The 25,564-nt window shown below is 40.9% G+C and overlaps 1 protein-coding gene across 1 annotated transcript in view; it reads right to left on the bottom strand.

The window, feature by feature from the left end:
- Positions 1–580: 580 nt before the first annotated feature.
- LOC144721432 (voltage-dependent calcium channel subunit alpha-2/delta-1-like) overlaps positions 581–25,564 on the bottom strand; it is a 44,446-nt gene continuing 19,462 nt past the window's right edge. Inside the window, exons 4-7 of the mRNA XM_078599045.1 lie at positions 21,511–21,642; positions 7,072–7,129; positions 5,416–5,466; positions 581–710 (exon numbers count right to left, since the gene is read on the bottom strand). Coding sequence (XP_078455171.1) covers positions 581–710; positions 5,416–5,466; positions 7,072–7,129; positions 21,511–21,642 — 371 coding nt within the window. The remainder of the gene's footprint in view (positions 711–5,415; positions 5,467–7,071; positions 7,130–21,510; positions 21,643–25,564) is intronic.

Raw genomic sequence — 25,564 nt, 5'->3', positions numbered from 1 at the left:
ATTGGTATTTTAAATTAAATATGAAAAAAAAATTTTCCTAAAAAGTGGAAAATTTTGGAAAAAAATTTTCACGAAAATAAATTGTCACGCACAACGAGTCTGTGTGCAAAATGTCAGCTCGATTGGATCACGGGAAGTGGGTTAAAAAACGACCGAAAGATTTGCACGGTCGTAAGCGCGCAAGCAAGCAAGCAAGTGAACTTAATATAAAGGATTTTTAAAAAAAGTTAAATGTCAGGGACTTTTTTTTTTAACACTCATTCGTTTGCAATATGTTATACGCTTAAATACAATGTTTATACCGTGCGTATTTAAATTGTAAAATGTTAAGTAGTTGTAGTGTAGTTTAAATTCCACACATCTCTATGGACAATAATATCTGCCATCGGTTATTTCATTAAAAAAACTTTACAGAGCATTTTCCTGGTCCCTAATTCCATCAGCAAACAGCCCATTAATTGCACATGTATTTTTAACGTACGCGATACAATAACCACATGGAAATAATGGTAATGCATTTTATTTGAAGACCGGGCGAGCAAACATCAGACTATAATAATAGTTCTATTTTGGTTGTACGTTAAGGAAATGTCTGAGGCACAATACTTACAGATGCTACATTCACGTAATCATCATCGGAAAGGGTTTCCAGCATTTCAGACACCGACTTCTTCATCAGTTTTAATGTGAGTCCACTGACACTTCCGCTCCTGAAGCAATGCAAACAAGGTGTAACAAAGGAAAAACAACCCAGTCGTTATGCAGCACGACTGAAAGCACGCATCTTTTATTCATCTTGCGTCTTCAAGGTCATTGTAACACAATAAGCAATTGCTGCATTGTATTTAGAAGATAATGATACATTTTCCAGGTGCCCTCTATTTTCAAAGTATAATTTAAAACTATTTAAAAAAATATAAGTATTTTTTGTTGGAAAGTAAACATGAATAACGCTTGCGAGAATGTAATACATTTTCGAGCAGCACACGATGACCTCAAGGTTTTGGCGGTTATCTGATCGGAATTTATCTTCACCCCAAATGGTGATGCCTTTCAGATAATGCGTTAAAAGTAAGCACACCACAAGCACTACTCAATGGCTTTCGTTTGATGAAAGGAAGCCATTTTTTCCTTTAACTTTTTTAAAGACCCCCGTAGCTAATTGCTGTTTGCCTTGCTGAAAGCGATAGTGCATTTTTGGTTTAAGACAGTAAACAGTTTAAAAAAATACGGCCACTGGCAACACTCACAGCGATGGCAACAATCATATTTGCAAACATTTCAAACAAAAAATGCGCTTGCATATTACTTCTAATCTTTGCTATTGATGTTTTAAAGATATTTAATGTGAAATTGAAAATGTTCCAAAAATACTTCTGGGTTTTTTTTTCTCTTTTTTTAGGAAAATGAAATGTGACTGGAAGCTCTAGTGGTCACGCTCATGGCCAGAAAAAAATTGTTGTGGAAAGGAAGGTCATGTCATTCAGAGGTCTAATATTTAAAACACAGCCCCAGGCTATAGGCTATAGGATATTATCATGGTCTGGATATGGGGCTATAGTTAGGAGCCTGAACAGTATAAATCTGAAGTGCTCGCAAATATATATAAGTATAAAAACACATTGCTCAACTATTTGTTCAGCATTTGAAGCAAAGTCTTTTTATGTGCAGTGGCTTATATCTAAGCTCTATCTATTACATGCATTGATCTGAGGGATAACCATGATGAAAAATGACGTGCAATCATTATCGATATTAGTGGTGTAATGATGCATGCACCCCCCCCTCCACCCACTGATTGGATGAATAGTTACATTTCAGGGTCAAGATTGGATTAAAGAATGGATATTATTTTAACATCGTGGAGAATGGTAGCGATTCTAGCGGCAGCAGGGGATCACATGAACTCATTGTATTCAACACACGTGATAAAAAAAAATACTCATACAATATGATGCATGTATTGAGAGCTTCAGAATTGAACATGTGTTGGCGAAGTCATGTTTGCATAGACCACAATACCTGCAGTCATAATGCAAACAAAGACATGACCCTGATAATGTATGCACTGTCCTTGAAGTTGATTGGTCCACACCCGAGACACACCCGAGACAGACAAGGACCAATCAACTTCATGGACAGTGCATACATTATCAGAGTTATGTTTTTTGTTTGCATTATGACTGCAGGTATTGTGGTCTATGCAAACATGACTCTTTGTAAAAAAAAGGTGTCAGTTTTGTTGCCAGATAGAAGGGTAAAAAACCAATTATCATATTTTTTACTGGCAAATGAGGTTCCAATGATGTGTTGGCGAGTTCGATGTACCATTACGCCACAAAGAAAGATCAGAGTTGACCCAAAACCGTTTGACTGCCACTCAAACAAGTATAACTTATACAAAGAGTATGAGCACATTGCATGGCCTACCCATAACAAGAAAGGCAATTGACGGTGATTGTTTAGCAAAGAGTGAAGAGTCGCTAACTACTGGCACACACACACATCCGGGTTGACAGGAGTGTATGATAGGCAGATCAAATTAGCAATTCACCATGGTTACTGCACCGGCTAGACGTTATGATTGTATGCGTTACATTTAATAACTTTCATTTTGTTTTAAAACTGCTGCTTGAAAACAATTTATGCCATGAAAGGGTGATAAAAAAAAAGTGAAGGAGGAAATTGGATGATAACAACTCTGACATTACAGTAAAAAATAAAAATCTCTCTTCACTGCGAACAAGTTAAGTAACGTTTCAGTTTGATGAAAGGCAATACATGTGGAATGTTACAATCGCATCTCTGATGTGACATTTCATTTACTACTATGTTTAACATTCTCTGAAGTACATACAACTAAATTAAACAAGCCAGGAGACCAGTTTAACGTGAAATGCGTTTCCCATATTTAGGATTAAAAGTTCAACTTTAATACTAGAGCCCCCAAAGTATAAATTGTGCAGCTTCACATTTTAGTATATCATGCACGCGGTGTTGAAATATGTTTCAAGGTTTGCACTTCATTTTGTTTTAACCACGTGACACCTCCTGGGACCAGGATTGGTTCATTTGGTAGAGTTACCCGAGTCGCCAAGATGGCAAAGAGCAAAAATAAATTACAGCAGTGAAGCAAATAGAATATAAATCAACGTTAAATAATACAAGCCCTTTAATGTGAATTGGGTCAGGCAGATTATCTTTAGACTGATCAGACTACAATCGCAATTTAGTTACATAAATATTACACGACACTTTTTTCTTATAGTGTTAATGTTTAATGTGTTGCGTTTTTGTTGTTGTTTTGTTAATTGTGTTTGTGCAACACTGCCAACGCAGCACCATCAGCAAGTAATGCGTACAAATACGTCGATATACTGCATATGTCAAATTCGCCTGGATACGCATGAAATAAACGTTTCTCCATTCGCAAACGGTACTTTTGGCCCTCGGAGAAGCAAAGTCAAAATACAGAGTCGTGGTGCTCATAACCTGTTTACAAGTGGAGAAAATTTCACTTTGCTGTGGTGAGGGCAAGCCAGTGTTGACGTTACACTTAGCAGCACGAGTGTGTGAAAAGTCTGTGTTCATGCAAACGATGTGCGTTAGATGAAACACATTATTTGGTGATGCGGCTGCATTGGCAGCAAGTGCACAAGCACACACGCAACAAAAATGTCTACGCATTCGTCAATAACGTGCCCAAAAATATACAGAATACTTTGAAACATTGTTCCTTTTATTGACGAACGTGTTAAGTTTCCGAGGAAGTGTTATTGACATTCATCACAAGCACTGCCTTAAGACAACAACTAAATGTGTCAAGTGGTGGTAAAGCGAGACGAAAAAAAATCGATTTCTAAATCGATTCATGATCCTGAATTATGACAATTATATTTATCATGAGGAGCGTTGCATCTTTACATGTACACGGTAATTTTTAACCATAAATGTGTGTGTATATATCGGCACACATTAAAAAAAGAATCACACTTAACAGTGTCCTGGAAGCCAGGACAGGTTAAGGTACAAACAAGTTTGTTATTCTACATTGGCTGTTTAGCGCTATTCGCAATGTAATAACATTTAGACGTTCGCTTAAACTTTTACTTCATTAAGCACTATTTTATGGAAGGCTTACAGCGACTTAATATGTCATAACGGTTTAAAATGTTTATCTGTGAATGCAATCAATTGATATAGGATTTAAAATAAATAAATATAGGGCATAATCCAATGACATTTTTGTTACAAATCCAATTTTCATTCTGATAAATTCCAATCATTAGCAATGTTAAGCTGATCTCCTGAACTGGCAGAAAAGGGGAGGTCAGGGGTTGGGCTATTTACGATTATGACCGAATCTGATGGCAACACCCATAGTATTTACCATTCGCAACTACACCTGAAAAATACATCACGATGTTATAGAGAGTACATTGTTTCTAGATATATAAAACTAATTCTATTCCTTCTCGGCGAAACAATTTTGCGAGCAAAGAAAGTAGACGCACACGTGAAGGTGTGATGAAAAATGAGAGGTAGTGATGAAGTCATGGTCACCCGATGGGATGATGCTGCAAAGCACTGTGGGTAGTGGCATCAATCATGGTCAGTGGACATGTAATGACGCATCAATTCATCTGTATGTATACAAAAAAAAGATTTTTACACTCACGATACATGCATCAAAACACGTGTGTAAGAATCGATAATGTTGTATTCATCACATACATATAAATACAACTATGAACTAAATCCCGGCCATTCTTAATCCACCATTGGATGATGGAATCCCCATGCCTTGTCAGTCACTGGTTTTATTTGACCATACTTCAATCATACTGGTGAAGTGTCGGGGGAGGGGAAGCAAGATCGGTTCTGATGTCACTTGCCACTGATGTTAGCTGTGGCCGGGAATTGAAACTCAGGTCGTCACATTCATAGTGCAGTGTACTAACCACTGCACCACCTCTTCCACTGCTCTTAGAGTAATTGTCATTGTGAAAATGGTCAGTATGACCCTGCACTAGAGGTACGACAATGCACCACAATATAAACAACAACAAAAACCCCCCATCTGATTCTTTAATCGAATCTTGACTTTTAATCGTGACAATTCTTTGAATTGTGATAGGCAAATTTATACACGCCGAATGGATTAGCCTTCATCCAGCAACGAAATTAAAATAGTTGTTGATAATGATTGCAGATATATCTATGGTCATATTATTATTGCACATTGAGTTGGCATGTCAAACACGTTAATGAGTAACGTATACAACATGTTGAAACAAGAACAGTTCTGTGGCAAACATCTACCACCGCGACAAAATTAATTTCTGCCAACTCAGCCTGAGGGGAAATTTTTGCTATTGCAAACGGCTGTCATTTGCCATGCTCCTCCGTACTCACACGTCTATAATGATCACCATGTCCTTGGGAGATGAGGCCCCTTGTATGTACCTGCAAAGAAACACAAATCATGTCAACACGCGTGCATGTGCACGAATGGCAATCGTCGAATGCCGCAACTGAGCGTGGAATTAATAGCACGGCAACTACATCCCGTTTATCGGAGGGATTGTTTAATCGCCCACATTAAAATGTATTTAAATACCAATATGCAATGCAAACTATGCTTTTCCTTTGAAGTCTTGCATTTTTTCCTCTATCAGTAACGTACTGCTCCGTCTTGAAAATGTGTTTCTTAATGAGGCAATGGAAATTCAACTTTTTTCATTCTATTAGCTCTTTTTTTATTGGCGGCAAAGAACTATGATGACACCGCTTTTGAGTGATGGCATTTGAGACATTTGAGCATTTGTCTCTCTGCGAGCTTGTTCCTCAAGCCATAACGGGAAGCATTTCCCGGCACGCTCGGTTTGCTTGCTTGACTTTCTGCGCTTGAGGGACAAGAGCCTCTCGAAATGACCGGGGCTGCAGGCATAAAGGTAAATGAAAATGCCAGGAGTGCTGCGATGGAGGTGGAAATTACTGCCGGCCACATCAATCACACAGTCCCCCAGCATAAAGTTATTCTTTATTGCAGGCAGACGCTGTAAATTACTTTCTTTTTTGCTATATGTCAATCTATAATTAGGCCAGATGGTACAATAACTTTAGTACATTCAAATTTACTTTATTTATTTTTACTGCCATTTTCTGTTTTTAAGTCTTGAGTGCAGTCATGATAGGAATGTTTAAGGTTATTATTGTTATGATTTTGCTAATATTAAATGCGTTCCAAGAAATACTGCCGAATTCCGTAGTGTTGTTCATTATTTTTTGTACAGAGGAACTGCTGAAATAAAATGAAGCTCATGAGCATTCTCATTGGTTTCAACTCCAGAATTCACATAAAGTTGTCTGTACATTGAAACAATACAGGGCATGGCATAGTTCATTTGTGAATCATGATATGAAAACAATGATTACATCAATTGTCATGGTACTACAGTCTCTGATGTAGCTATTTGAGGCATCTACGTTCAGTGGATAAATTCACGATCAAGACAGCGTTGGTTCCAGTGAATCCAAAAGACTGGGTGTAATGTGAGCGTTGTTTTTTTTTATAAACGTCACATTTGAAATAGTACATGTTTATAAATGGATAAAATGTGTTTGGAAACTCTGTCACAGTAAATGTCATATTTTATTGTACCACAAAGTGTATAAACTGGTAGCATGCTGGTATAAATTATATATATGTGGGTGCACACCCATATTTGGCATGACTTTAATGTAAAAATTTAAGTAAATATTTTATTGCCATGATAAACGCAAAACGTGATGTTGTACACATACGATTACATCACAGCCAGTTACATGTAATGCCCCCATTATGACCGCTACTGCGATGATCTAAACGTTGAGGAAATTGGCTGCAACTCTGCATTGCAGGGATCAGATTTATGCGGCGATGCTCAAACCAGTCAACTCCATTAAAGGCAGCTCTGGGGCAATAAATTACGCATAAAAATGAATGATTGGGTGAACGAATGAATGAATCAAGCGGTAAGCGAGCAAGAAATATGGTGGCCCTTGGCCGTCCGCTTCACGAGCGCTTACCACGGCCGCCTGCGGACATCAAACAAATCCACGTCTCCCGGAGCCACCCAGGGAGTTGCTAAGGGAAAGGAGGAGGAGAATAAATAAATAAATAAATATATCAGGGCGTTTGCGGTTAGCAGGGCATGCTGCAAAGCGCGACACTTTGCATTTTTCAGCACTTACAAGTGGAGTGGCCGTTTAAGGGCCCTTTCACCTGGGGCCATTCAGCAGCTCCACTTGGGTTGGAGGCAAAATTCATTATTTGGCTTTGTGCAGGGATATCGGGACTTTCTGTTGATGGGTGGAACAATGACATTGATTCACCGATGAGTGTGATTATTCAGCTCGCGACGTCTTGGCTGCGTGGGATTTGTCTGCAGTTGTGCTGCATTGATTGGCTCGCTCTCCAGTGTTGTTTCCTGGTTATAACTGGTACCATTTGAAAACATGTTGGAGAGCTCAGGAAACATGTATTAAACGGCATGTGTAAGAAGTAACAATTGATGTGTTTTGTTTCAAATGTGTTGTATTTTGGGTAGAGCAGTGGTGTGTTAGCACACTGCACTATGACCTCAGTGGCCTTAGTTCGATTCCAAACCGTGGCTCACAGTGGCATGTGATATCTGGGCAGGTCTTTTCCCTCCCCTGCGAGATTCACCAACACACATTGACCAGCGTAGAAAAGTATGGTCACGCAACTCTCATAACCAACAAGTTATAGGGGTAGTCTTCACCCAGCAGTGGATTGACAAATGGCACTAAATATATGTTGCAATTAATGGGTTCACATCAGAACTGAGACCATTATAGCTGCTACCATTGACCACAATACAATAGAAAATTCCTTTTGAATAAAATTGTGACCAGAACCACAACGATTCATTAAATTTCTGAAGATAGGATTGGGGGTGGGGAATGATTTGTTTCACTGCAACGAATCGCCAATTCTCAAGAACACCAACGGTGTTGCCATCATGTGACAGTTGACATACTGGGCTTCAAATCCAGATGTCGCCGGTTCAATCTACGTTCACCGTGCGGTAAACATGGGTACACCACTGTTACTTGATCAGCAGGTCAGAGTGGAATCGGAGGCCAAACATGCACCATAGTAGGGCTCTCCAGTGTTCACTGTAGTGACGGCCTTTCTACCAGAAGTGACATCATCAAGTAATTGCAGTGCTGCACCTTCACCTTGTTTTTGTTTTCACAAGAACATCCTATTTAAAAATATATTTACCCGGTAAGGCCCACTGAGCTATGCAGCTCTTTTTCAGAAGCGACCAGGCCAGAAATGATAGCTCAACGAAGTGGCTTAACATGTGGAAATGTATATCAGCCAAAGACTCGAAACGCGCGTTTCTAAATGTGGAGGGAAAACCCGGAAGTTCCAGAGAAAAATCCGTGCGACCAAGGGAAGAACGTGCAAACTCTAATATATAGGCATTAAGGTCGGGATCGAACCCACAACCTCCTGTTTACCATGCAAGGTAGTTAGATGTTATAAAGGCACCCAGTGTTGCAGAGTTACTGGAGAGAAAGGGCAAGAGTTCATCAAAAAAGCACTTACACTTTAGACTGGTGGATCTACACAAGAGAGTACCCAAACCATCCATTGGGTGGGTTTCTGAGGACATCTCTATTTTAAATGTATTCTTTTGTGTTGAACAGAAAGCCGTGGGGCACTGATGTCCAGAGAATGGAAAAATACGGTCGGGTCCCAACAATCGTTGCAAAAAGGAAAAGCAGAAGTTGTACCCCCTGTGGCAATCACACCACTCAAAGCCCTGCAAAAAACTCATCACAGATTGCACAAAACTGCGCTTTGATAGCGTTTCAATGATGGCCAAGCATGGAGTGCGTTGCCTCGAGAGTCACACTGATGATTAATTCATGTTGTGGAGCTGACCGACACAGCTGGCAGAGTGCAACTATTCCATTAAGTGTGCGTGTCACTTATTCAAAGCAACTTCGTAGTCTTTTGTGGTTTCGTGCTGTAAAGCCCTCTGATGTGTCTTTGGGTTGTACCACACTTTGTTCGGAAAGATGTCGGATGCTTCCCTCCCGTGTGTTGGGAACACATTCAGGAACTGAATTCCTGAAATAATTTCTGAAGGAATTTAATTCTTGAAGACGCTCTCAGCATGTGAAGTGAAAAATTGGACATCCTGCCGAATAACACGTGGTGCAAACACATTAGAGCGACATTCACACACAGTCTGGCTGTTGGCATCCTGTTGGTTGCTTAATGGTTGGATGCAGCAGTGTGCTCATCTTTCAACAAAGTCTGCACTCGCATGTGGAATTGAAGCACCATTGAAGCATATTCCGGTTTGCAAACTTTGTTTCTCAAGAAAGCACATATGTAGAATACGAAACATATAATCAGACAATATTCCTGCTTCTCGTACCTCGTGTATTATATATAGTGTTTGGTTGAACTAGGACCCATATCTTTGTCTATAAACATCTGACAGTTCACCAGCATTGGTTTATACAAGCCTGACTGCCGATGAAACAATGATTGTCAAGACTAGCTTAGAGTGATGCACTTCCATAAGGCCATGTGACTGATGTGATGTGTAAACATTTTTTTTTTACGTGGATGGACAGATATGGGAATGAGGTGTATTGTCTGCTTGTTTATGTTGTTACTTATATTCCCCACAACGATGCAATTACTTCGTGTTTTGCAGACTCCAAGTTGAGAAAGATGAAAACGGTACTGTTTACAAGGCGAAAGTGGTACACCACAAAATTAACCTCATATGAATAGAAGAAACGTTATGCATTAGCATGTCAAAGCTGACTCTAAAATTGAGGGCAGAAGGGAAGACTTTATTTTAACCAAAGAAAATAAGTAAAACTGTAATGGATTTATAAATACTGTATATTATGTATATTGCCTACACACTGTACTATGACTAAAATAACAAATACTATTTCAAGTAATACAGATGTTAGGGATATAATAACAGCAAATGAAATATATACATATAAACACCTCCAGTCACTTTATTCTAACAATACAGATGGATGTTCATAATCATCAATGAAATTGAGGTTGCTGAAGCAATTCTGCAAGGAAGATACAGGGCTGAGGTCACTGCTTTTGGCCACATTATATCTGGCGACTGCATTTCTCTCTGCATTCCTTTGCGTGCCTTTTTAAAGCATCATATTACAAAAAAGCATTCATTTCCATGACGGTATTCCAGTTTGCCGCATATTATACATATACATTATTGAGAGCCAACCATTAGAGATAGTTCCACAGTGGAATAAAATGTATGGTTTCATTCAAATAAAACGAAAACCAGACAAGTGGTATAACATTTGCATTGCATCATGTTTCTATGCAGATGCGCGATATTGAAGGCGAGCTGGCCCAAAAGAAACAATGGAAGCCGTTTATTGACCACGAAAATAACCCACCTTGCTCCCAAACTCACAAAACCAAGGCACTATTTTCATTCTAAAACAGCTATATATGCAGTACATAGTTGTATTTAATTATGAAATTTACAGTCACACCAATTTAACGTAGGGTGGGCCAGTGGCACAATCGTTTGCACACGCCACGAGCTTCACACCAGACCGCCATTGTCTGCCCGGGGCTGATCTGCAACCACATTGCAACAGGTACTCACCGATTCTAGATTTGAAGCTTTCGTGACTGCAAGGATTCATATTCTTAGGTTTTTTCGGTAAAGTCACGTAGGTAAAACATTAAAATTAATAAAAGTAAAATAAAATAAAAATCACGACGTTTCGGAAGCAACACAAGCTTCCGTCTACAGGTGAAACCGTCACAGCCCGACAGCTGTCGTGATTTTTATTTTATTTTACTTTTATTAATTTTAATGCTTTACCTACGTGACTTTACCGAAAAAACCTAAGAATAGGTACTCACCGAGGCAAGAACTAGCTTATGCGAGGCCTGCACGGTTGGCTACGTACGGTGAGAAATAAGTTCGCATACATATCAGATGTTTATACAACTGTTAGCCGTGTGTATGGCCATGAATCGAACGACGTTTATCAGGGTTATAGTTTGAGATGCGGCGATTTCTCCTCCGGTGATTCAATGAATTGTCACGCAGTTGGGTGGCAATTCGATTCAAACATGTTTTTTGTAAAGTCACGTAGAAGGGAAATAATAAAATAATAAAAATAAAACATAATAAAATAATTCTCACGACGTTTCGGCCACAACGCAAGCAGCCGTCCTCAGGTGAAGACCCTTATACGTGACTTTACCGAAAGAACCAAGAAGATGAATCCCTGCAGTCACGAAAGCGTTAAATCGAAATGTTTTTTGTATGTTGTGCTAAAAGGGGCAGCACTTCTCTACAGGGGTCACATGAACCCATTCCTCACAACATGGAATGGGTTGCGTGCTAGCATCATGGTCGGTCCAAATTAGCAACATTTGATTCCTCACTAACTTGGGATGACACATTGCCACCACATCGCTCCCCACCGGCACACTATATTCTTCTGTGAAACGTAGCCCTGCGCCATAATAATGGTACCAATATATACGTATAATATTACTATTATTACTATTTACAAATTGAACAACAAACATTGAATCATATACACGCGATTCGATGCATGTATGTATGTTTGGTGAGCTCAATAATTGATTAATCGCTGCTTAGATACAGCCCAAGTCATAGCACAGCGCACGAACTACGACATCACCATCCCCTCAAGCAAACTCACACAGCTAGAACATAAAACTGCCTGCGATGCTGAGTGCAGGCACATTCATATTTACCTCTAACCGTGCGGCATACAAATCGTCAGAGGTGGGACAAAGTCATTGTTATGCAAGTCCAAGTCGAGTCGCAAGTCATCAAATTCATGACTCGAGTCTGACTCGAGTCCAAGTCACATGACTCGAGTCCACATCTCATAGGTGGGACAAAGTCATTGTTATGCAAGTCCAAGTCGAGTCGCAAGTCATCAAATTCATGACTCGAGTCTGACTCGAGTCCAAGTCACATGACTCGAGTCCACATCTCATAGGTGGGACAAAGTCATTGTTATGCAAGTCCAAGTCGAGTCGCAAGTCATCAAATTCATGACTCGAGTCTGACTCGAGTCCAAGTCACATGACTCGAGTCCACATCTCATAGGTGGGACAAAGTCATTGTTATGCAAGTCCAAGTCGAGTCGCAAGTCATCAAATTCATGACTCGAGTCTGACTCGAGTCCAAGTCACATGACTCGAGTCCACACCTCTGCAAATCGTAATCCAGCGATTTGGAGGCGAAGGTCATTAAATCACGTGCACTTGTAATAAATACTACGTGGCATGGAAAAGGCAATAAATAATGAGCTAACGAACCCACCTGTGTGAACCTTTGAGTGCTAACGAACGCAGGAGTCTTCGGAAAAAGAAGACTCAGTGCCACTTTTCACAGACAAATAAATATTGCACTATATATGCAAGCATATAGGTCGTACTCATTACACACAGAGTGCTTGCTACACATGGACCACAATACCTCGCTCATCTCGTCAAGGAGCATAACACCATCAGGCGAACTCTGGTCATCCTCGCAGTGGCTTTCGGCTAACCGTCGAACAAAGACGGTCACCGCATCGCGCGTTTTCAGGTACGCTTCTGTGGCCATCTGGAACGCTCTTCCTTCTGATATTAGGAAGCCACTGGAGCTATGCACTTTTAAACCTAGATTTAACAAATTTGTTTGGAACTTACTTTTTTGTTTCATTTGTTGTTCTTCCCCCGCACCTACCTCCAATTAGCATGGTTGGCTAAGCACGGTGCGAAAGAAGTTCAACATACATACAAGCGTAAAGCCTCAGCGATCAATTGAATATGACTGTATAGGTACATTTTCAGCCATGCAATGTATTGCTGGAGCCATTGTTGGAGCAAGGGCCGTCACGAAAAGGAAGCTCTCAAGGGTTTCTCTGAAGAGCAATTGGCTGTTGTCGCGTGCTGGCCAGACATGTGGTGGCAGAGTATCCACACCTTACCCTACCGAACGCAACCTGCCGTCCAACCAACTATGGTGTACTCATGTATACTGCTGGTCGGAAAAAAGTAAAGGGATTTTTAAACATCGTGCAGCATTGTTTCAACTGTTCCCGCTTGCAGATGGAGCCCGTGCACCTCTGCAGTTCCAGTGTGCTGACCATTGCTCCATTACAGCAGACACCCCGAAAATGAATTGTACTCAATACTTGTTATAGACACCATGAGCTGCACCACAGTAAGTCTCCAATGCAATTGAGTGGTAGCAATAAATACATTCTGTAGTCGAGTGTATATCAGGGGCGGTTTCTTCATTAGGGCGATTGGGCGACGCACCACCAATGTCATTCAACCACAGAGTCACGCTAGCCGTCACTGTGCCTCTGGATATAGTCCAATCAGCGTCATGTCACGTTCTGTGGAGTACCGCCTCTTTTTGGGCGATTTCACTCCGGCTGAGAATCGCCCCGAGTGGTCCCATAGACTTACATTCAAAGATGTTTTTTTTTCGAACGGGGGGCGCTGCAATGCATTCTCTATGGCTTCCGGGAGGGCTCGCACTAACGTGGTTACGTCATCATACGTAAGCACGTTTCAGTCAACAATTTTATTTGTCGCCACCTAGTGGAATCTTTAATAAAAGAAACTTGAGTGGATTGTATTAATAGTGAGTATAGAAACAAACAAGATGTATTGTAAGAGTCACTTTATTTTTCATTAATATTAAAGAAGTGAAGTTGCCTTTACATGCTTAAGCTGTTAATTTATCCTTTGCATGGGTGGACCTTATCCTTATAAATCATCCAGACATTTGCCCCCCCTGAGAGATTTTGCAGGAGCCGCCACTGGTGTATATAACTGCTCCATTTTCTCCATGCTTGGTTTAAGCCTCATTTAAAACACTTAAAAGGCCTGGTGTAAACTAAACTTGCATTTACCAGTTAAAGCCCACTACGCTATTAGCTATATTTCAGAGGTGACATGGCCACGCATGATATCTTATCCAAGTGGCGTATAGTAGGGCTGAACGATTAATCGATTTCAAATCGAAATCGCAATTTTAAACAATGCGATTAGCAAATCGCAAAGGCTGCAATTTTTGCGATTTTAAAAGTGCTATTTCTTATTGGAATTGTTTTATTTTCTATTTTAACTTTCTTTATTTCATTTAACAATTGTTTCATGTTTGATTGTTCTATTACAACTAGAACATTTTAATAAATACATGTTGGAAGCAATTCATATATTTTAAGTTCTCATCCTTGCATTAGACTATATAGAGCAGTTCATATTTTGATGTGGTAATGCTCCATCACATGTTTTAAATCTAGTACACAGTGAATATTGAACTGAAGCTTGACTTTAAAAAATGTAATCGCAATCGAAATATCTGTCAGAAAAATCGCAATTAGATATTTTCCCCAAATCGTTCAGCCCTAGTGTATAGCATAATGTGTGAATTCATAACAGCTAAATAATCTAAACGCTTGATCCTAAATGTGGAGGGCAAAACCAGAGGACCCAGAGGAAAATCCACGCGACCACGGGAGAGAAGAGAACACGCGAACTCCAAGTAGTCAGGGTCGGGAACGAACCCACCACCTCCGTTGTACCAGGCAAGGGAGATAAACATCTCCGTGCCACCGCTGCCACCAAAGCATGCATGCTCTAGTGCAGGGGTCGGCAACCTACGGCTCCGGAGCCGCATGCGGCTCTTTACGGGCTGCTTCTTGACGATATGTACGTATGTACAGTATGTACTCAGATGCATTGCGGCTCTTGAAATACTGAATTTTGTACCGAATTGGAAAGAAATGGCTCTTCTTGTTATTTTGGTTGCCGACCCCTGCTCTAGTGTATGGCTTAGGAAGATAACAGATAACCACTTCTGTGGGGGAGATTCCGCTTAAACTCAGCCTGCTCGTACATTACGCTTCGTGGCAGTAGGCATTGCGAGCGTTTATTGCGGCAGTGGCCAATTTAAACTCACTTAACCTAATTCGTCTACCGCTTAGAAGCTCATCATTAGTGAACGCCACAGGTAACACCGATAGCCTACCCTTTATTTCGTCATGCGAACACACGCACGACAGTTGACAATAAAAAAAAGCTTTTATTTCTTCGAGACCTCCTGAGTGGTGGTGGTGGAGGCGGGGGGGGCTAATCTAAGGTGCCCTCCCATTGGTCACAGCGGGAAAGGTGACCGTGAAGCGTAAATGATGTCAGGGGGGGTCAATGCTTGCTCCCAGGAGCAGCACTGGCGTTGTGTGAAGTTGAAACTCGCACACACACACACGACACTCCGTTCCTCCCCCCGTTTTATCCCTGCCTCTCATCTCCCTCGCCCTCGCTTGCTCACTCTCTCTCTCTTGCTGCTGTTGCTGCCTGTCGCTATTATTCACTTAATGAGCCAGTGGTTAGGACTCATCAAAAGATCGTTACAGAAGCTCGCAATCTCCAAGATTGGGATTAGTTTCTTTTTTTATTTCTGGCGTTTACGGTGCTTCTCTTTTGAAAAATGGTCACACTCGTAATTATGGTAACTACAATTCCCCATTAATTATCAAGAGTATGAATCGCGGTTAACAAATAAATATAAAGCGTCTATTACAAACCCTTTCATATAACGGCTACGATGTAGTTTATATTTGTGATGCATGCTGAAATTTGTGCATTGCTATAAAACATTTTTGAAGCAGATTATTTGTGAAAATTATAATATAATGAGCTTAACATTGATTATATGGAACAACAAAAAGAATTCTATATTTGAAGCTTTCGTGACTGCAAGTATTCATATTCTTAGGTTTTTTCGGTAAATTCACGTAGGTAAAAAATTAAAATTAATAAAAGTAAAGTAAAATAAAAATGCCTCTGAAACGTCGTGATTTTTATTTTACTTTTATTAATTTTAACTTTTTACCTACGTGACTTTACCGGAAAAAACCTAAGAATAAAAACATATATATATGCTTATACATTTTGTATATATTATTTATTCAAGCAGTGGACAATTTCTTCAGCAATAAATTGCCTCAGATATTCTTGTCAGCTGCAATCATTGCGTTTGTTCCTGTAGCCATCGCCCCTCTGGCCACACAGCAATCAAGCTGCCTTTGTGATATCTGGAATGCGATATTGATCAAATAATAAATCTATCACCACCAGTTCCATGCAATTTTGGCATAACGCGAAACAAATGTTAAATTATTGAATAAAAGGCCCTTCACATTGATTTATAAAAAAAACAAAATCAGGGAATGTTCATCACATTTCAAAATGCTGGCCATTAGTAAAATACCTATAACGTATTAACACTTGGACACAAACAATATTATTTTACATTACAGCCAAAACATTTCCAAAACCATGAAGACATTTTAAATATATATACCTGTGCTCTAATGTAACAATTACAGAGCAATGCCTTGACATGGTCTGTTTTTATAATACAACATGCATTATCATGTGCTAATTACCTTGTTAAACATCGCTCCCCTGCGTATTACACAGCTTATTCATGGACACGTGCTATCTATACTATCTGTAATGAGATATCAACCTAAGCTCACGCCCGGGCAACACTGCGAATGGAATTTGGCATTAAAAATGGACATCTCTATAAGAATGTGTTAAACAAACACATTAGGAGCAGCCCTGCAACTGCTTGTTCACACCACCACTGCTGGTGGAAGGGCTTCCTCGAGAGGGAGGTTTGGAAGGCCCCATGAGAGGGTATTTGGCCTCCTCTTCCATGCTTGCCAGTCGTATCAGAAGACGTGGGAATAACCACACTTTACCCTCCCACGTGCGACCTGCTAATCGACTAACTGTGGCAAACCCTGTCAGACCATTAAACAATACGCTATTTTATGGGAACCTCATTTGCCAGTAAAAATATGATGATTGGTTTTTTACCCTTCTATCTGGCAACAAAACTGACACCTTTTTACAAGGAGTCATGTTTGCATAGACCGCAATACCTGCAGTCATAATACAAACAAAAGACATAACTCTGATAATGTGCACTGTCCTTGAAGTAAAAAGGTGTCAGTTTTGTTGCCAGATAGAAGGGTAAAAAACCAATTATCATATTTTTACTGGCAAATGAGGTTCCCATAGTGTAGATGCTTGCCCCGAGCTCTCATACTCTGATGGTGCATTGTCTTTGAGTTGTGCGCCTTTTGGCGTCATCTGGTCCAACCCGTGTGAGACTAGGCTCTAAGGAAAGCTGTCTCGGGTGTGGACCAATCAACTTCAAGGACAGTGCACATTATCAGAGTTATGTCTTTTGTTTGTATTATGACTGCAGGTATTGCGGTCTATGCAAACATGACTCCTTGTAAAAAGGTGTCAGTTTTGTTGCCAGATAGAAGAGTATAAAACCAATTATAATACGCTATTTGTTTTACTTTTCAACTATTTGTAATTTTACCAGGTAAGGCCCACCGAGCTAAAAAGCTCTTTTTCAGAATCCACCTGGCCACAAATGATAGCTCAACGAAGTGGCTGATCATGTGGAAATTTATAGCAGCCATATACTCTCAGCACATGTTTATAAATGTGCAGGGAAAAACCGGAGGATCCGTAGAAAAATCCACACGACCATGGGGAGAACATGCAGACTCCAAATATACAGGAATTAGGGTTGCGATCGAATCCACGACCTCCTGCATACCAGGTGAGGTAGTTAACATCTCGCCACCATGGCGAGTTAACGTGTTGCCACCATGACGAGATGTTAATTGCGTGGATAGAGGCGGTAGGGGATTAAAGAAGCTAGCACCTTTGTTTCAACTGCCGTGCCCAGAAGATGGAACCGGCAACCTCTGGAAGGCCAGTGTGCCATCCATCACACCACGGCAGCATAAACGAAAACATTCAAACGAAAATAAATACAAGCAAAGTGTTCTTTACTTTGTAATTTCTCCGCATAAAAACAGTAATTGCTTCCTACTTAGCCTCTCCACCCTCGAGTGAGTTTCTCCTCCCCGGTTAGTGCAGCCTGAAATGTTTGCGACTCACCATTTGCCAGTGCTGGCAAGGCAAAAGTGCATTCTGGGAGCATGCAAAACTGCTCTCAATCGGGTTCCTGCAAACAGCCCTTTCACAATTATTCCTTTGCCCTGACATTTGCCCTAAGCTGGCACTCGGTGCTCGTTTGTTTTAGAAATCTTCAGACGCGCTACCGGCAGTGGCAGGCAAATTTCCATTTGATTTAGTATCGTAGATGTTCTAATGGCAGTAATTAAAAAGCTCATTAATTGCAAATTATTTCTTGTAATGGCAGTTTCTTCCAGAAGGGTTTCAATTCCTTAAGCAATTAGACAATTTGCAAATCTGTTTAAAGTGCATTGCCTGGAATGGTTAAATAAAAAATATAGACCTAACTGACCCAACATTAATGTTGCTAGTTTAAACAATTTAAATCTTAAAAATTGCATTTTACAGATGTGTTTGGAAACTCAGGCATTTCGAATACAATTTGATTAGGCTAAAGTTGCTGTGTGATTAAAACACATTTTCTATTTTTAGAAAAGTCACAATTTATGTGAAGACAAATGAAACTAATCAGAATACACCACATATAGACAACAATCGACCACATGCACTCTATAGTCCACATGTACACTCAATAGACCACATATACACTGAATAGACCACATGTACACTCAATTGACCACATACACACCAAAGGAAACTATATGATTAAAAATCCTTGCTAAATGTATACCTCCATGCTAAATGCAAACGCTACATACAATGTCAAGTGGCCTAGAAGAGTAGCTCCAATTACATAACTACGACATTGCATTTCGCGAGCCAAATAGCAGCTGATTATTACTTCTGCCATGGTGACCATAACGACGTTGTTTCCTGTGGCCAGCATTACCGAAAACTCAAAGTGGCTCCCTTAGCTCGAGCAAGGAGCTTTCACCGCACTGTCTACATTTGTAGTCACGCTGCTGCCTGCCCCCCCGAGCACTGACGGAGCCAAAAGGTGACCACTTTACCCAGGCCTCAAATCAAGTTCTCGACAATGATGCTCACCTTTGCCTTTTGCGCGCGGGGTCACCACATTCAATGATGAGAAACAGCATTCGAAGGAATACCAAATGGCGCTCTGTCATTCGGCACTGTGGACTCAATGCAGAAGAGCTGCCGTGGAGTGTTATTCAGAGGAAATCTCTCAATCATTTTTTTTTTCTTGAGCCGAGTCAAAACCATGGTCAAAAATGTGCCGTATGTAACATGTTCGTGACAGTGTAAACATTTAAATTGACACGCAGACTGATGCCATTTAAAAACCACGCACGTCTAGCGTAGTCCTGAAGGAGTTATATGTCAGCTGGTCTTCAGACATTGCCGAGAAGACTTTCACAGTCTCTCTGTCCACAACCAATCACGGTTAAAAGTGGTCTGGAAGCGAGATAAATGTTTGCCGAGAGACGTGCCGGCCAAGGGATTTTTTTGCGCGTCAACCATGCTGTCCCCCTCCCGGGCCAGCGTTTCGCGACCGGTTGTCAGCGTCTCGTAGAACGGGGATTGCGAGTCCCCTGGTGACGAACGCATTGACCGTCAAAGCAGCCTCAGTGACGAGACGCTAGATGCACTCCGCTGAATTGCGAGGGCACCCGTCGCCCTTTTTTGTCCGCCGCGACACGACGGGTGTCGCGCTCTGACTCGAGCACGCCGCACGCGCGCAAAGTGTCGGCGTGCTTCATCTACGGACAGCGAGTCCCAAACGGAGCCCCCCCCCCCCCCCCGCGGGACTCGCATCGCGATGCGTGCTCAGGGGCTGCGCGGAGGGCGACGCATTGCGCACGTGTTTCTGATGCTGCAAATAATGGCAGAGGAAGAAAAAAAAATTCACGCGCTTTATTCCAACAGCGTAAATACCAAGCGCTGACTGAGATTAATTTCCTTCTTACTAAGCCTCACAAGCTCTCGCACAAATGGGTTCCGTGCCCATGTGCAAAGGCAATTGGTTTTCATTCCTTATATTTTGAATCAAGGCACTGTGCACTTTGAGCATCAATATAAATAGTATAAACGACTAGAATGATAGTTATTTATTCATCACTTTAAGCAATAAGGCCCTTTTTTGACAGGGAAAACTCAAGGGGTTTTTAAGAGGGCTGCGCATTGGCTTGCTTGGTCAGTTCCATGTTATGAGCATCTGGTAGATAGTGAGAAACTGGATTACCTGAAGAAAACCCACACATATGCTGGGGGTAAACACTCCAAGCTCCATACAGATAGATTAAAATATCCTTTGCTCCACCGCTATCTCTTCCATAACTCACACTCGGCAATTTGCATGCAGTTTGCCATCCAAATACGAGCCAGGCACCAAGCCTGCTTCACTTCCAAGATCGGATGAGATCATGTGCATTCAGGGTGATTTGGTCATAAACTGAGTAAGTCACCTTGAATAAGCTACTTCCCACAAACCCTGTATATAATGTTACTTGTCTTGGCCACGTACAATGCAACAGCTACACTTCTTTGTGTGTACGCTTCATATTTAGCATGCAAGGCATTTTTGTTAAGCAGGTGATGTCACGACCTTAACATGGTTAAGGTCGAAGATGCAGGGATACGTTGACTTTTTAATTAATGTACAAATTTGCTATCGTGGTGCATTAAGGTGAATCACCGGGTATACAGACAGCCTATTAACACACAACATTGCCACCTTCTTACTAATAAGGTCTAGTTTTAATCAAACCCACTAGTTGTACGCTCAGGCAATTAATCCACAGATGTGATGAGTAATTTGCCGCATTTTCACATACCGTGAAGCACCAATTAGAAGCACTAACATTTAATGCTTATATTATGACATAGTAATCAGACTACCAGAAGGTCCATACCAGGTCAAACCACTCTAGGCTAACTCACATACTGCTAATTAAGAATCCTGTGCTGATCCTGTGCTTGCTTGTGCTTGTGTCATTTAAGTGAAGCATAACATATTCATGAAGCACTAAATCAAGGTGGTTGGGTGGCTAAGAGGTCAGAGCAGGAGGTCAACCGACACCGATGAGGTCCTGGGTTCATATACAGGTAGCAATCTTACATTTAACGACAGCTATCAAATGTAGTGATTTGACGATCTAACATCACCAATGACTGCACCAACAAATAACGTTAGATTCCAACTTGGAGTATAACATATATACACCAGTTTGACTGCCATGGGATAATATTTTAGCATGAGAAAGGATTACAAAAGGTGAAACATCTCAGAACAAGCTCTTTAAATTATGCTTCTGTGGGCCATTCTCTTTCACAAAAGCATGCAATGCTCTGCGAGAGTTCCAAAAGGGGCACCCTAATGTCATGATGTGATGCCGGTAGCACAAGTTGAACAACAATTGGCAAAAAAAACCCCACACATATTGACAGAATCCAAATAAATTTAATCCAGAAAAAAAACCAACCTGGATAAAATCTGGTGAGACCTGTGGCACTTCCAAACACCTGCCACAGCAGAGTGGGGTCCTCTTCCTTGTTCAGCTTGAACACCTCATCGAGCCCCGCCGTCCAGTTCAGCTCGTTCAGAATGATCGTGGCTGCAAAGAAAAAATAAATGTGAATGCGTCAGGTCATGGGTCACTGACAAGGTTTTCGAGGCCTCCCCTGGGGGGACACCGCTGATGGAGATTTCAGTCACATCGAATGCCTTGGTGCTCCGCCGACTGACTCCATGCATCACTCGGAGGGGGTCGTCACAAATGTCACACGTTCTTCCTTACAGGCGGCAAATGGTTTACCACCCCCCCCCCCCCTTCTTTGCAGAACGTACATTTCCGTCTGGAAACGCTTCGCATGCATCTCTGAACACCCCATTTGCAGCGTGGTCCTGGTGGCAAACAGACACTCACCATGCTGCTGGAGATAAAGTTGTGGCTGAGCAGAAGCGGATCTAGGCAGGAGGGCGCTCTGCATGGCGACAGGGCCACTTCAAAAAACACCCCTTCGCAAAAAAAAAAAACCTCGCTGTTTCCGCAGCTAATTACAGGCGACACACGGCTCTGTCAGAACTGCCACGGGGCACACGTGTGTAAATACTGATTAAGAAGCATTGGGTTTACACGGAGACACCCCCACTGTGCGGAAACTTAACATTGCTTTGAAAAGAAGGATAAAAAACACATTAATGAACAACAAAAACACAAACTACAAATTGTGAAAGTTGAGCGTGCATTAAAACCCATTGATGTAGGGAGGCAGCGTTCATAAATAAAACAAATCTATAATTAAAATGCATCACGACACATTTTGGACCTTTTATTGTTTGTATTTACCACATTAACTTATTGAGTAAACAGTTGATATCAAGAACTCTAACAGCTGACAGGCACGTGCACTGAAGGGTGCTTATTTAACACAAATGGACCTCTGTACACCTTTGTAGATACATTATATGACATTTATATCACTCTGAAGTAGCATAGGTGCTAACTGCACATATATGATATCGAATCATTTGTCCATTTAAATGTGTGGAACGTTAAAAACAACTTTTAAGTGACAGCATGCCACAATTTATCCATTGTAAAGATAATTACGGAAGTATTACACAACGCTGACAAATAAACCTTGCACAGCTCACTTAAGATTTGTAAGTGCTTCAAACTCTATAGAGTTATTTGCGTAACAAAATCAATTTGCGGATTGTCCGTTTCAAAAACATACAAGTTTTGTAGCTGGCTTGGTGGGTGGCTCAGAGGTCAGAGCTCCAAGACAACGATGATGACACCGTGGATTAAAATCTAGCGTTCAGCCACCCGTGATTAAACTGAGTTGATGGTCTCAGTTTGGTCATCAATGACTGCGCAAAAAAAAAAAAACGTGATGATGGGTACAAACTGAGTAATCATTGGAAAGATGTTATTAACCATGCAAAAAAGATTTAACTACACATATTTGTACCATCTTATTTGACAGGTACTTTTCTACTTTACCGAGTGTTGACATCCCCAGCGTTTAACACCTACTGCTTTTTGTATTTGGATTCTCAACCAACACCGGTTTAGGTCGAGGTACATCAATTGATCTCTTGCGCATTGACGACGTTGGCCAATTTCTCTTGTAGCCCCGCCCACCACCCCCACGTTCCATTCCCTGGTTACCACATTCAGATAAGCCCCTCCCCCCTTAACTTGTATTTAAGGGCTGGTCTCTTGGAATTTTGCCTCACTTGATGCAGTAATTTTAGCTGTGACGGTCCCACCTGATGACGGAGACTTGTGTTGCCTCCGAAACGTCGTGATTTATTATTTTATTTTTATTATTACTTTTAGTAATTTTATTTTTTACCTACGTGACTTTACCGGAAAAAAAACCTAAGAGTATGAATCCTTGCAGTCACGAAAGCATCAAATCTAGAATGCCTTTTTGTGCACAAACTTTGGCTAAATCCTAGTTCTGAGAATGAAAAAGAAATGCCACTTTAATGGTCATGTACTTAACATTTCTCTGTAGCAGGACATGTGGAAAAGTGTCCCCCACCCTCTGATGTTAGAATAGAAAAAAACCATTGCTTGAAGGAATATCAGTCATAATATGTACTATGTGATACGATAGAATCTGGACATTATACGCACAGTTCTGATATAAGAAACACATCCTTATATAATAATGGTACAAACACACTATGCATACTTGCACACCGGGCCTTGTTCCCAAGGGGTGAGCTTATTTATATCTGGCTACTACTGTGCCTGCTTCCACGCCCCATTCTCTCGAGTTTCAAATGGAGCCTTCGTCTCAGGATATGACACCGATTGCACAAGTGGAATAAACATGGGGGGAAAAGTCTAAACATACAAAAATAAATACAAGCATCACGCCAGAGATGAACTTTCTATTAAAACTGGAAGTAATCTACAGCGATATACGTCATATACAATTGCCATCATTTTGATCGCTTTTCAACATTTCAGTAGTTTGCTGAAACACCAAATTAAATGGCATATTTTCCTACGTTACAACTTGATCTGATTGGCTTTTTCAGGTGGCGGAGGGTAAAGCTGCATTATACCTTCATGATTATTTAACAAAATCAAATAAATGTGTATAATCTTACAATATCTTAGACATGTAGGCTGCCGTGACTGATTGTCACCATTTTACCAATATAAAGTCAGAGGCATGTTGTTTTCATGAAAAAAAATGCTTTATACCTTGGATCGTAATACCTTATTTAATTTGTGCATGGTGTACATCAATAACTAGACGACAGTGCACTACATTACAAGTAAATATATGTATTAAAATATTTGTATAAAAATATCGTACAATAGTGGCTGAAATTGATCAGGGATACTTTGCACTTATAGTGAGCGCCATGGTGGTGAGATGTTAACTACCTCGTCTGATATACAGGAGGTTGTGGGTTCGATCCCGACCCTGATGCCGCGTGTATATTTGGACTTTGGATATTCTCCCCGTGGTCGCGGAGTTTTCTCCGCGTCCTCTGGTTTTCCCCTTCACATTCAGAATCAAGCGTTTATAGATTATTTGACTGCTACAAATGTCCACGTGATAATAAGCCACTTCGTTGAGCTATCATTTGTCGCCAGGTCGCTTTTGAAAAAGATCTATGAAGCTCAGTGGACCTTACATGGTAAAAAAAAACTTTAATAGTTTTGAAGCATTTCACCCAGTCACCTTGCTATTCTTGACCATTGTTTGGGATCTCAATGGGTACTCAATTCAGATCAAGTGGATCGGTGAGAGATCCTCATAATGATGTTATTGGGACTAGGGTCAATGGAATGGAACAAAAGGTCTCCAGGCACTACACCACTAGTGGATCAAACGCACACAAATGGCTTTTAAAGAACCCCGCGTGTGCACACAATGAAAATCCCCTGCGTCATAATTAATTGTCTACGTGTTCAGGGAATTGCAGGTTAAGTGGTTGATACGAGGCGGAGGAAACACAATCGCACAGCAGCTGGAGCCAGGCTTTAGATCGCAAAGATAAATATGAAGCAGAGTCCAAGGTGGACAGGCAAACAATAGGTACACAGGGAGTGAAAGGCAGCGAGGCAGACAGACAAATTGTCAGGAAAGGGAGGCACACACGAGGCAGTCAGCAAAAAAAAATGCAGATAGAGAGACACATTTGGCTGTAAAAAAAGAAAAATACGGTTTAAAAAAAAACCTGCTGGTAACTGCAAAATAATTTAATGTTGGGATGGAATCTTGCAATACATCACATGGCAAGACAAGGCCTGTAATTGGAGTTAATCGTCCATACCTACTAGCCCAGTGAGCGCTAGGGGAAGACAAGTACTCTTACCTAATTGCACATTAAACATTCATTTCATTTCCTTATAATTCACACGCTGACCTTCTTGCCATAGCAGCCTCTATTGTTGAACTTTTTTTTACTGTGAGCTATATTCATGGTAAAACTTAGGGTACAATTATTTCAACGTGACAAGTGCAATGTAAATTACGTGACATATTCACGTGTGAATG

This window comes from Lampetra planeri, chromosome 11 (assembly GCF_965212315.1).
Source record: "Lampetra planeri chromosome 11, kcLamPlan1.2.h2, whole genome shotgun sequence".
NCBI lineage: Eukaryota > Metazoa > Chordata > Hyperoartia > Petromyzontiformes > Petromyzontidae > Lampetra > Lampetra planeri.
This window is presented reverse-complemented; position numbering and strand designations above follow the sequence as displayed.